At 42.4% G+C, this 12,261-nt stretch overlaps 1 protein-coding gene across 1 annotated transcript in view; it reads right to left on the reverse strand.

Annotated features, from left to right (window-relative positions):
* The window catches only part of TRPA1 (transient receptor potential cation channel subfamily A member 1), a 297,071-nt gene extending 292,180 nt beyond the window's left edge, over positions 1–4,891 (reverse strand). The window contains exons 1-2 of the mRNA XM_029591461.1: positions 4,774–4,891; positions 2,297–2,459 (exon numbers count right to left, since the gene is read on the reverse strand). Of these exons, the coding sequence (XP_029447321.1) occupies positions 2,297–2,459; positions 4,774–4,881 (271 nt within the window). The 5' untranslated portion in view covers positions 4,882–4,891. The remainder of the gene's footprint in view (positions 1–2,296; positions 2,460–4,773) is intronic.
* Positions 4,892–12,261: the final 7,370 nt, after the last annotated feature.

The following is a 12,261-nucleotide window of genomic DNA, read 5'->3' on the forward strand; positions in this document are numbered from 1 at the left end:
TCAAAAGTCAAATATAAAGTGCGCCCCAGAAGGAGAGGAGAAATAGGGTGGGTATGGAGTGGAGTGGAACTGCTATGAGAGTAAGAAAAGGACTCTGACCAAGATGGAAAGCTTGTATTCCATTTCCCTAAGAAAAGCTGTGGAAATGAAAGACAAGGGACCAGATTACCTCTTTGAGTACATAATTGTAAACTGATTACACTCTAAAGATCTTTTCAGCTAGCTGTAGAAAGAACTTAAAACTGCTTCTGAGGCAAGGTCAACAAATTGCCACCGAGCTGTATCATTTGAAATAAAAGTGCAAGCTATAAATTATCATTTTCTGCATAACTGTGCTGGACTCAGCACCATTTTTTTTTTTTTTAAATCATTCAGGACAGGAGTGAACAGATTCACTTCTACCCCTTTCTTCATCATCCACCCCAACAGATGGGGTAAGTGGGGGCTAGGGAGATCCACGACCCTGCAACCTTTATGAAGGGGGGAGGGGGGGCAGGAAAATCAGAGCAGCCTGGGAGGCCCCAGCTGGGCGAAGCCCAGGTCCAAGCCTTTCTGGGGAGGGGACTGAAGGAGGCCATTTTATTTCTTTTACAAAATACTGAAACATTTGGGGTATTTTTGTACAAGGCCATTTTCAGTTTGGATGTGATATTTGTTTTAAAATGAACTGCACATCCCTATCATAATATTTCCTTGCACTCACCAATCTTGATTTCCGTAACACTACCTACTAATATGGCTGACAACTGGCCAGTTTTCATCTAGACAGACAGTCTTGTTTATTGGCTGCTGTGTCTGGTCAGATTTATTCAATGGTGGTAATTTCTAATGGCCCTTTATTTATTTATTTATTTATTTATTTATTTTTACACACCCCCTTACTATTCCAAATCCTTCTTGGCACTCCCCCCATCACACCACCCCTTCAGGCCAATAGAAAACAGTGAAAAGTGCTTTGTACCATGTTATCCTCCGCTGCCTCCTTAGCTTCATGATTTGAAATGCACTGTTCCCCATATATCTCACCCAGTCAGTCAATACTGCATGATCCAAACCACAAAACCGCAGCCAAGCAGCAGAGGAAGCCGACACAGTGTGAAGCACTGCTCTCCACCTTCCAGTCCACTGGAGACTGGGAATTAGCACGGGGTGGAAAACAAGACCAGGAATTGCAACTGAAAGGGGGAGGGGGGTGGAGGAAGAGGGCATAGTCTGCAGAGAGATAGTTGGGGTGGAAGGGAGACAGATCTTGCAATGAGAAGATCAGGGGGGGCGAAAAGGACTGTGAAGGATGTCCAGTTAACGTCTGTGGAAAAAGGTGGCAACCCTATCCACTCATGATGCTATGAACGATATGGCTACCTCATGAAAATAAAATGTTATATTTTCAGTTAAGCTTTGTGATACTCAAAATATATGTTTACTACATGTAAGCTATTAGAACTAGTCATGCATTTACCATTTTTTCCAAACGCATTTAATAAAGGATATGTACAAAGAGGGAGAGTTTTGCTGACCCTAATGGTTTTGTTCTGCAGGGGGGAATTTTATATGGTGGCACACTGTTTAGCGTACAATGGATATCAGAGTAGCATCCCTATACTTGCAAGAAACACCCCCCCCCCCCACCCCAAAATCCAGCCATTGGATCTTTAGGGACTGATTTCCAAAAGCATTTATGTAAATAAATGTGGTTTTATACACATACATTTCCCAGAGTTGGTGCACATAAAAGAATGCACAGAAGTGATTCTGCGTGTACTTTCACATGCACTAGAAGAAGGAGGCATTCTAAAGGGGGGGGGGGGACAAGAACTGGGGCAGGGATAGCATTTACGTGCATATTTTCAATTGTCAATTGTGTGCGTAAATCCATGCACGCACATTTATACCTGTGCATAGATTTACACAGGTGCAAATGCGTATGCGGTGCTGGGTTCCATGCGTACCCACTAATTTTCAAAGTAGACTTAGGCATACGTATGCTTTGAAAATGTGGGCTAAAATGCCTAAGTGTACTTTGAATCAGCAAACTTTACTCCTCTACAGACCAATTAAAAAAAAAATTACCTTCCCAATGTTCAGAGAACTCTGATCTTAAAAAAAGTATTCTCAATAGCACATCACCTTCCAATACCATGCTGGCGTATATGCTTAGTAATTCCTCCCCACTGCACACCCACACTGCCATAAGCCACTACCACCATTTTCTGCAAACCTGTCTCCCTTCGAGCTATATGTAATTAGTCCTTGGTAAGTGTTTCTATTCAAAGAAGATAAACTGAACCCTTCTTACCTTCATCAGAGGATTCATCAGTAATCATCATCAATAATTCAAGATTACCACTTGCTGCAGCAAAATGCAGTGGGGTTGCTTTCTCATTGTCCACACTGTTTAAGCTATTAGGATTCTTCATGATGAAGCTTCGCAATCTGGTATCATCACCCAATGAAATCAACTAGTATATATTAAAGAGTATTGTTAATCTGAGCTTCTGTTTTGAACTAGAGAGCTATTCAGTTCAAAAGAAACAGATGTCCAATGTACAGTACATTAATTGTCAAGCAAATGGAAAAGGAAATAAATGGAACTATTAATGGTATTTGTTGCATCTTTGAGCCACCAAATGGAGCATACATTCATATTTAACCTTAAATATTTCTGCAATGATTGTTCAAACAATCGGTTGCATACAGTAGATTCAGAGCAAGGAGTTTTGCAAATGAAATCTTACCCCCACATTTACATTTTATATGAGCCTTGAATTGGAACCATAAGAGCAGTTTATTTTCATAAAAGCACTAATAATTCAATATGGGGGTCATTTTGTAACATCGTGCATAAATTAGCCAGCAAACGTGCACCTAAAATTACGCTAACTTTTAAAGCAGACTTGCACACAAAAGTCCACTTTAAAAATTATCCCAGCAAAACTAACACACAATTTCACTTGCCATTTGGTATGAATAGTTTTTGTCCAGAGAATTGACGTGCATGCAATAAAAGCCCCATTATCCAGGAGGCATGGAAATAGCCCTTGCCAGTTAGTCGAATATGCCAATTATCTGAGAAATCCCTGCTTTTTACTCCAGAGACTACAGAGTCAGGAGGGGGAAGGGATGATGCAGGAGTCACATGCCACAGAGCAAAGCTACTGTGTTTCCTTAGCATTCTTTTTAAACTTTCTTGGCAGCAGTAAACAACAAAAAATCCCTGCTACTAGATGCATTAGTTGAGCTTTCTCGGTGATGAGAGCCAGGTAAGGGGGCTTTTACTGTAATTTTTTTTAAATCAAAAAGTATGCGCATACATACCAACGATGCTCAGACTCTTTAAAAAAAGCATCAGTCTCCTTAAAAGTGTATGCAGTGTGTATGTGCGTAATTTTAAGCAGAGTTTTCTAAAGGAGCATTTCAAAAGGTAAAGCACTACTATACCGCAGAAATCCCTTTGAAAAATTACCCTTCCTATGAAGACTTCTGGCAGATTCTATTTTTGAAGAGTTAAATAAAATAAATCATGATCTGACATCTATTGCTTCCTGGGTTAGAGAACACAGACTAAAACTCAATGCTTAGAAAGCTGAAGCCCTATGGAGTATGGACTGGAAATTCCAATTTTAAGATTTCACTAAAAGGAGAATGTATGGAATTTAGGAGGGACTAGTTTGATTTGAAGCTGTGCATGGATGAGCAAATCACTGTAGTTCATTCTAGTTTCTACCACCTTTAGGACCATTTACCAACTTTGTCTAATGTTGTCGACATCAGATTTGGCTTTCAGCAATTCAGGCCTGGGCTATTTCCAGATTAGATTACTGTAATGCAATTTATATTGGTCTCCTTCAGAAATCTTTGAAAAGACTCTAGCTATTATCACAGAATACAGGATCTTTGATGGGCTAAGCCCTAGAGACCATGTTTCTCCTTTGCTCAAGAATTTATATGGACTACCTATAGAATTTCAGATCAGATTTAAAATTCTGCTACTAACTTTTAAAGAAAGGAACAACCTTGGTCCAGATTACCTTACTGTCTTGTTCCACATATTCCACAGCATTGTCTTATCTTTTACATTTACAAAGTCTTTCAAAAAATGTAATAAGTGGTTCATGAGACTGCACAGATTCACCACAACAACACTTTTTTTTTTCCTGGAAGGAATCGGGAATGAGGGTGTGGCATGCAATGTGCTGCGCTGATGCTTAAAATCTCCCTTAAAAATCACTGGCCCTTGGCAGCCGCGGACCTGTCAGAGCAAGATATACCGAGGCAGGCCAGGAAGGGGCTGAGAAGCAGTAACATAGTCGCAGAAGCCCAAGAGATTCTGCAAAGCTTCCACAGAGGAACTGGAGTAAGAAAGCGACAGGACAGGGAAAAGCCACAATACTATTAAAAAAAAAAAAAAAAGCTCCTCAAATTTCTCTCTTGAAATCTAACAAGATGTTGAAAACTTTGGCTCTGATTCATCGAGGTATTTTCCCCATAGACACAGAATGGGAGAAAAGCCTTAGTGAATCAGGCGGAAAGTTTGCTGGTATTGCCTTTATTGAGCAGGTGGTAACTTCTCCCCTCAGCCGCTCTGCTGTGGGCTGAGTGAGTTGCAAAGGGCGGGCTTTTTTTTTTTTTTTTTTTAGCAAGCATCGACAAGCCCCAGCCCCAGAGCGCGAGGAGGAGGAGGTGGGGGGTTTTTTTTTTTGTTTTGTTTTGTTTCTTTTATTTTGTTTTTCGGTGCTAGGTACCACGGGACCGAATTCAAAGACAAAAACCTACCTCAAAGATACCGAGCTCAGGGGGCTTCTGGCAGGGCTCCGGCTCCAGTCCCACGCCGTCGTACTCCTCCGCCCCGGGGTGCAGGATCCTCTTCAGGGAGCGCTTCATCCCCGCTTTCTTCTGCACCTGCTGCTGCTGCCGCCTGCAAAGGGCAAAGCGCGGATTCAGGCCGTTAGAGGGTCGGGCAGGCGCTCCCTCGCTGCCCTTAGCAGACTGCACGGCGTTTGTTGGCCCACGCCCACACCACTAGCCCGGGTACCACATGGCTTCGGTTCACACCCAGTGCCTTCTAATAGCTTTGCAAGGAAATACGGCGATTATAAACTGGTTACATAAATTAAGTGATCAGGTTTAAGATTACGTAACACGTGTGCTGGGAGGATGCTGTCGAGATCCCCCCTCCCCCCATTTCCTGGCTGAAGCATTTTCGTCCGCTCCTGACTAACTTGCTCTCGTTCCCCCTCCCGCAGTATATACAGGGTGCAGGACCGCGGTTTTAGGGACTCCTACCCTTACTTGATGGAAACCGATCCAACCCGCATCCACCTCTCTAGACTCGACAGCTTGCGCTTCTCCTCCACAGCCCTCTCTTTTTTTGTTTTAAAAGGAAATCACACACAGACCCTTGTCCCCTGTTCGCTAGTTCTATGCTGCACAAATTGTATGAATTTCTTCTTAATCGCCGAACGTCTATTTTAGCGAGGATGCAGCTTTGTGCTTCAGGCATTGTTTTTAAAGCAAATTGGGAAATCCTTTGTCACCCAGATGTTAACTGCAGTTGCTGCTGAAATTGCTTTCAGGCCCCCGCATGAACCGCTCTGGAGCTGCTCAGAGTCGCTGGAAAATTAGGTGCAAACTTTTCATGTGACAGACTCAACTTTATGCCCTGTACAAGTTTAACAATAAAAGAACCAAAATATATGACTCAAGATGTTATGTGCAAAAGGAATACATTAAACTTAAATTGGTCTTCAAGGAGGAAGAGTGTGGGGGGAGTACAGCACGTGAATAATTACAGGACCACTGCAAGAAAAGGTTAAGAGGAGCACCTTTTAGTCTGGGGCTGCATTATGACATTGTTTTGACAGTGTTATTGCTTCAAATAAACTTAGTTGATTAGGACATTTTGAGTGCCTCATAGGTCTCATAATGTGCAATGTTTCTATTATGTGTATATCCTTCCCCCCCCCCCCCCCCCTAACATTTCCAGAGTTTTGTTGCTCAGTTTTCGCCTGTGACGGTCTTTAACTCATTTGGTTCCGTTTCAGGCACAGTCCCTGCTCTGCCCCAGGGCTTTCATGGTAACCCATCAGATGTATGGTGAGGGAACTTTTAAAATGCCACCACATGTCATAGCTTTGCAGACTATATCCTTTCATGTCATATCAGGGACTTTGCCAGTTTTTCCTGTTTTGTTTTTGGCGGGGGAGAGGGTTTTTAAAAAGTTTGCTTAGTTTGGGGAGGCAAGGGCTAGGGAAGGCATCCGGGTAGGTCAGGGGGTTGGCTCAGCACTAGCCTGGAGCATTTAAGGGGGTACTGCCCCCAAAAACTATGCCTATATTGCCCTTTGGTGAATACACAGTTTGTAGACAGGTCTGTGATCATCATTTTTCAACTCATTTCTAGTTAAAACATAATCATTAGGATTCCCCCCTTTTTTGTTTTGACTTTTATTTAATTTCCAAGGAAGTACCTTATGGATATATAAATGTTTCCAAGCTTATGGGTATATAAATGTTTTGTGCTGGTGCTGGGTGACTCATCACTATAGCTTTGTCTTATAATAGTTCTGTCCCAGTATGTTTTCCAAGCTCCTTTCCAGATAGAGGACCTGATGTAGTCAAGGAGTTTTCCCATTTTTTTGTCTTTGGGAAAATGCTTGGCAGATTGGTCCCACAAAATAAAGTACTCTTAGCCATATTACAAGTGATACTTATTTATAGATCTTAGAAGGATTAATTATGCTATTGACCTGATTATAAGATGATGTTTTTTTTTAATTTTTGTTTTTTACAATGTGCTTATCAAAAGACTTACCTCACCTGCCACTGAATTGGTCCAGCAGAGCCCAACCCACTGGAACCAAAGGATGAAGAAATATCCCCCCTATTCCCTTGCCCTTCTGTGTGTGGCCTGTGGGGCCAAAGAGACCCATCCTGGTGGTGTGCGGTGGTGCACTGGAGCCCACCTTGAAAGGCCGAAGACTAAAAACTCCCCTCTCCTCCACTGCATGAGAGAGATTTGCACGCACTGCCTCGAGTGGAAGCAAATATATTCCATGTAACTCATCTACGATATCTTGAAAACCTGACTGCATCGTGAGGGCCTGAACAATATTTATTAGGGCATTCAATGCTGTCAGTATTTTCTCAAGGCTGCAGTCTGGTGATGATCTTGTTTCAATAATTCCTCTTTTTTTTTTTTTGTTAAGATCCCTGTCTCTAAAATTCTCTAATGATTTGAAGGTAGTGAAGCAATATAACAAGGCAGTGCCTAGGACCAGAAGGATGCTAGGCTGCATAGAGAGAGGGATAACCAGCAGGAAACAAGGAGGTGAACATGCCCCGGTACAGGTCTTTGGTGAGGACTCACCTGGAGTGCTGTGTTCAGTTCTGGAGATTATATCTCAAAAAGGGTAGAGAGAGAGAGAGTGGGTCCAGAGAAAGGCAACAAGAATAGTGTGGGGTTTGCAATAAAAGATTTATGAGATGAGATTGAAAGACCTGGAGTAAAAAGGAGAAACGGGTGATGCGACACAGACTTTAAATATCTGAAAAGTATTAATAATGCACAGGAGTCAAATCTGATATTGAGAAAGCTGTAGAATTAGGGTCACAGTATGAAACTCCAAGGGGGTAGACCCATAACCAACATCAGAAAAATCTTTCTTCATGCAAAGTGTGATGGATGCCTGGAATGTCCTCTCAAAGGAGACGGTGAAGACAGAAATGGTAATGGAATTCAAAAGGGCGTGAGATGAACACAGAGGATTCCTAATGGCTAAAGGATAGAGATGAAGACAATGGGTAACCTGTATGGAATGAAAGTTACTACCCAAAGAAAAAATAAAATAAAGAATAAGACTAAGTGGACTGCTTGGGTCTTTTTCTGCTGTCATTTACTATGATACTATGTAGTTTCACTGATAAGTGCTTGAGTATAGGGGACTCCAGTTACAACTGGTAAAAATCTTTAGGGTACACAAAAAAAAGAGAGAGTACTGCTATCAGGAGTCAGGGGCAGGTATTTTGCTATCCCTCTGGGGTCAAGGAAATACCTACAGTGCCTGAATGTAATCTGCTTTGAAAGTACCAAAGAGCAGGATATACATATTAAAGGAAAGAAATGCGCCAGACTTTTTCTTAAGAGAGAGGAGGTGAAGGAAAGGAGACAGCCTAACCCGTGTTTGGATTTGGGTATTTGTTTTCTAATTTGCTTGTCTCTGACTCATGGAAGCCTTCTTAACATTTGGGCCAATATTGTATTGAGTCAGTTGGGTTCAGGTGGAAACTGTACTGTAGGTTTATAGTGAAATTATAGACAGAAGCCCAGAGAGCAGAACTATCTGTCTGTCTGGCTCATGCAGGTAATATGAATAACGCAGAGGATGTGAAATTTCAAAAAAATACAATTACACTTGCTATCTGGCGCTTCAGTTGTATATGTAGAGGAAGAGGGGTGTTAGCTGCAGTGCTCCTCTCTATAGCCTTCTTTTCTGTTTCTGCCCTTCCGCAACACAGCCTTCTCTTCCCCTTCCCAGAACCAATGCTCCGCTCCCTCCCTACTGTATTCTCAGCCAGCAAACCCCACAGCCCACTTCCTCAGCAGCACTCCTCGCTCCCCAACGCTCCATTGCCTCCCACTCCCAGGCTTTCTTCAAAGGAAGTTCTGTAAAGGGAGGAAGGGAGAAGAGGGTGCAGAATAGTCTTAGGGAAGGAGTCTGGACTGTTTGTCTTTTTTAAGCAGCAGCATGGGCATATTAACAAGTGCATTAGGAAATATTTATCTTCTTTATAGTTTGGGACTTTCTGTAATGTGCACGGCCCTCAGCTTCCTCAGAAAATAAAGTTTTGTTTGAAAATTATTCTGATTTGCATTACATAGTGCAATATTTGAGTGTCATGCACTCAACTCGACTTGTTATATCCCACATGAGTAACCTTGTTTTGTTCTTGTTTGCACTATCTTTTCTTAGCTTCCTGTCGTTACCCCCCCCCCCCCCCCCACCCCAGTTGGACTTCCCTGTTACAATGTAATTTTCCAATCTTAACCTGTTTATTGTAAACCGACATGATGTCCACAACGAATGCCGGTATATAAAAATGTTTACATAAATAAATAAAATAAACTCTATGCATTTCAAGCTGGGCTGAGTTTTGAATTACCCAAGTTGAAATGCCTCTTTATTGATGACTAATATCAGTTTTTCTAACATGATGAACATCACGCAGAAACATCTGAGATTAGGTTCAGGTACTAATCTAATGTCTGGAGGAAATGTAGTTGGGGAGAAAAAATGAAAATCAGAAAAATTTTTTTCCCAAGAGGAGAAAAATGGAATCTAAGACCTACTGATGTGTGTGCTAATTCCATGTAACGATTTCCCACAACCAATTAACATAAAAATGAACTAGTAAGAAACTACATCCTTCTCAAGATCTATTCCCTGTAGTGAAAGAAAATACTTTTTATGATATTTTGCTTATTTTATACCAGTAAAATCTCAATTTACAGTAAGTCCACTAATGAAGCACTAAGGGTATTAGTATAGGGAAAGGCAATTGCAAGCATTATGCAGGTCAAAGCCATCACCATCACCATCAGAGTATAATTACCTACATCAGTAAAATAAGTTCAGAAAAATTAGAAAATTATTGATAATAACAGTTACGCATGCCGCTCTGTATTAAATGTTCCCATTTACTGTAGTACAGAAATAGATCATAGACAATTCAGAGAGTTTAAAATTGGTGAGTTTTAGTGTTTCCTGTCTCCAGGGATGACTCCCCTGCTGTCCGAGCTCTAAGGTGGAACCCCCTGTCCTCATGCTCCGGGCCTGCCGATGGATACCAAAATCATAAATCCAATCCTTCATGAATGCTGCCTAATAGACTGCGCTAGCAATGACTAGGCATGGAGGAACAGTGTAGTGCCTAATACAACAGATAGAGCCAGGGAAGGCAGGGTTCACACTCCACTGATGCTCCTTGTGACCTTGGGTAGGTCATTCTGTATTGTCTCAGGTGCAAACTTAGGGGGTAATTTACTAAGTTGTGGTGTTTTCTGAGGAGGGGGAAAATACCATGGCATTCACAAAGCTGCAGCACCAAGCATCGCAGCTTTGTCAATCCTGCAGTATTTTCTTTGGCAGTAAAATATTGCCGGGATAAATAATGTGGCTTAGGACCCCCCTCCCCCCTGGAAATACCGCACAATCGTAGCCTCATATTCTGGGGATGATCAAGCCTAAAAGTGTTCTGCCACACTGGTCACATTAAGAAATCTGGGGGGGGTCTATCCCAAACCCTGCCACCCCTTGAGATGCCCTGTTAAAAAAATATGTTTTAGACTTACAACCCTGCACACAGGTCACATCCTCCCGCCCACATGTAGGAGAAAAATAACCCCTGGAAATCACCCTGTGGGGTTGTTGAAGGGTTTACATCCCTGGTGCTTTAGTGGGACACGGATCATCACTTGGGGCCCCAGGTCTAACATCGCCAATTTCAAAATAGCTCCAGCCTGCCATAATGACTTTGGGATAAAAGTATTTCGCTGCCAGCCAACGCCATTTTGAACTTGGTAGCACTGGAACCAGAGCGCTAGGGGTGCTGTGTGCCCCACTAGAAAACCAAGGATGTAAAGGTAATTCAAAGGGCAGGATGGGCTAGGATGGGGGTAAGGGGGGAGGGGGGTTAAAGGTCTGGAGGTTATTTTTTCCTACATAGTAGGGGGAAGGGGATGTGGGCTGGGCACAGGGTCAAAAGAGTAAAACTATTTTTTTCACTTTGGCTATCTCAAGGTGCAGCATGTGGCGGGAGAGGTGGGTATCTACAGATCCCCCATGGATTTTGTTGTAATCAGAGAGGATACTTTTAGTCCCACTGTTTCTGAGGAAATTTACCTACAACTCTGGAGTTGTAGATAGCTTTGGATCAAATAACATGGCTTACAAATTATGAGGCGAACAGTGTTTTATGAGTTACATGATTTTGGCTAGCAATGAGCTGATTAACATGTATTTGCATGCTAATTGGCTCATTACCATACAGTGACGGGGGGGGGGGGGGTGAGGGATGGCAGGGAATAACATGCAATATTTGAAATATTACGTGTTATCACATGGTAAATATATAACACAGCTTATTTATTTATTTATTTATTTCAAAACTTTTATATACCGGTATTAGTGGGGACATCATACCGGTTCACATAATAACTGAAAGTTTGGAAAATACATTTCAACAGGGAGAATGAACCTGGGCGGGGGTAAACCAAAAGGTAGTAGGAGGATAGAGAAAACAAGAAGGTCATAACAAGAGAAAATAATTTACAAATTTACAATGAATGTCTCCTTAATAAAAGGAGAGGGCGGACACCTGAGTGGGGGGGGGGGGGGGGGGGGGGAGGTGCAGGCATGGTTGAACAGGAGAGTTTTTAGTTTCTTTTTAAATTTAATTGTACATGGTTCAAGGCGCATGTGGGCAGGTAGTGAATTCCAGAGCGCCGGACCGGCAATGGAGATGGCACGGTCGCAGGTGGAAGAGAGGTGAGCCATTTTCAAGGATTGGACATGAAGGGTGCCATTGTTGGTGGATCTAGTAGCTCGGATGGACAGGGGGGCAGTGAAGGGTAGGTCGAGCCAGTTGGAGTCAGCTTAGTAAATGATCCCTTAGATTGTCAGCCCTCAGAGGGGACCAGGGAAATACCTACTGTACCTGAGCAACCAATGGAAAGACATGTGCTAAATGTAAATAAATATATTTGTGTCTAAACTGAGCCCCGGGTAGAAACATATGGCCTATCTTGGTTGCCCATCCACATCCCGGACCATATTGATAGTTCACTCGAGAACAAGTAGTGTACACAATGGGATTATGTACCACAGTCCAAGCAGATCACATTCAATTATTGTGGTCTGGGGGTTGACAACAATGGATACAAGCCTTGAATATCCAAAGACAAGGAATTGTAAAATAGTTCACAAATGGTCTGAAACACTGTTGCCTCAACTGCTCAGTTCCAAAAATCCCTATCACTCCCTCAGAGATCCTCTATGCTTTTCCTAAGGTTTCTTGAATTCAGATACTGTTCTTGTATCTGCTAGGGATGTGACTCGGGCTTCGGGCGATTGAAAATATCGTACGATATTTTCAAAATCGTCAGAAATCAGGGGCTCCCACAAAACAATAGGAAAACCCCATGAAATTGTTCGTGGGGGTTCTCTTATCGTTTTGGGAGAGGGCGGGAAAAACTGCACACAAAAAT

Source organism: Rhinatrema bivittatum, chromosome 2, assembly GCF_901001135.1.
Source record: "Rhinatrema bivittatum chromosome 2, aRhiBiv1.1, whole genome shotgun sequence".
Lineage (NCBI taxonomy): Eukaryota > Metazoa > Chordata > Amphibia > Gymnophiona > Rhinatrematidae > Rhinatrema > Rhinatrema bivittatum.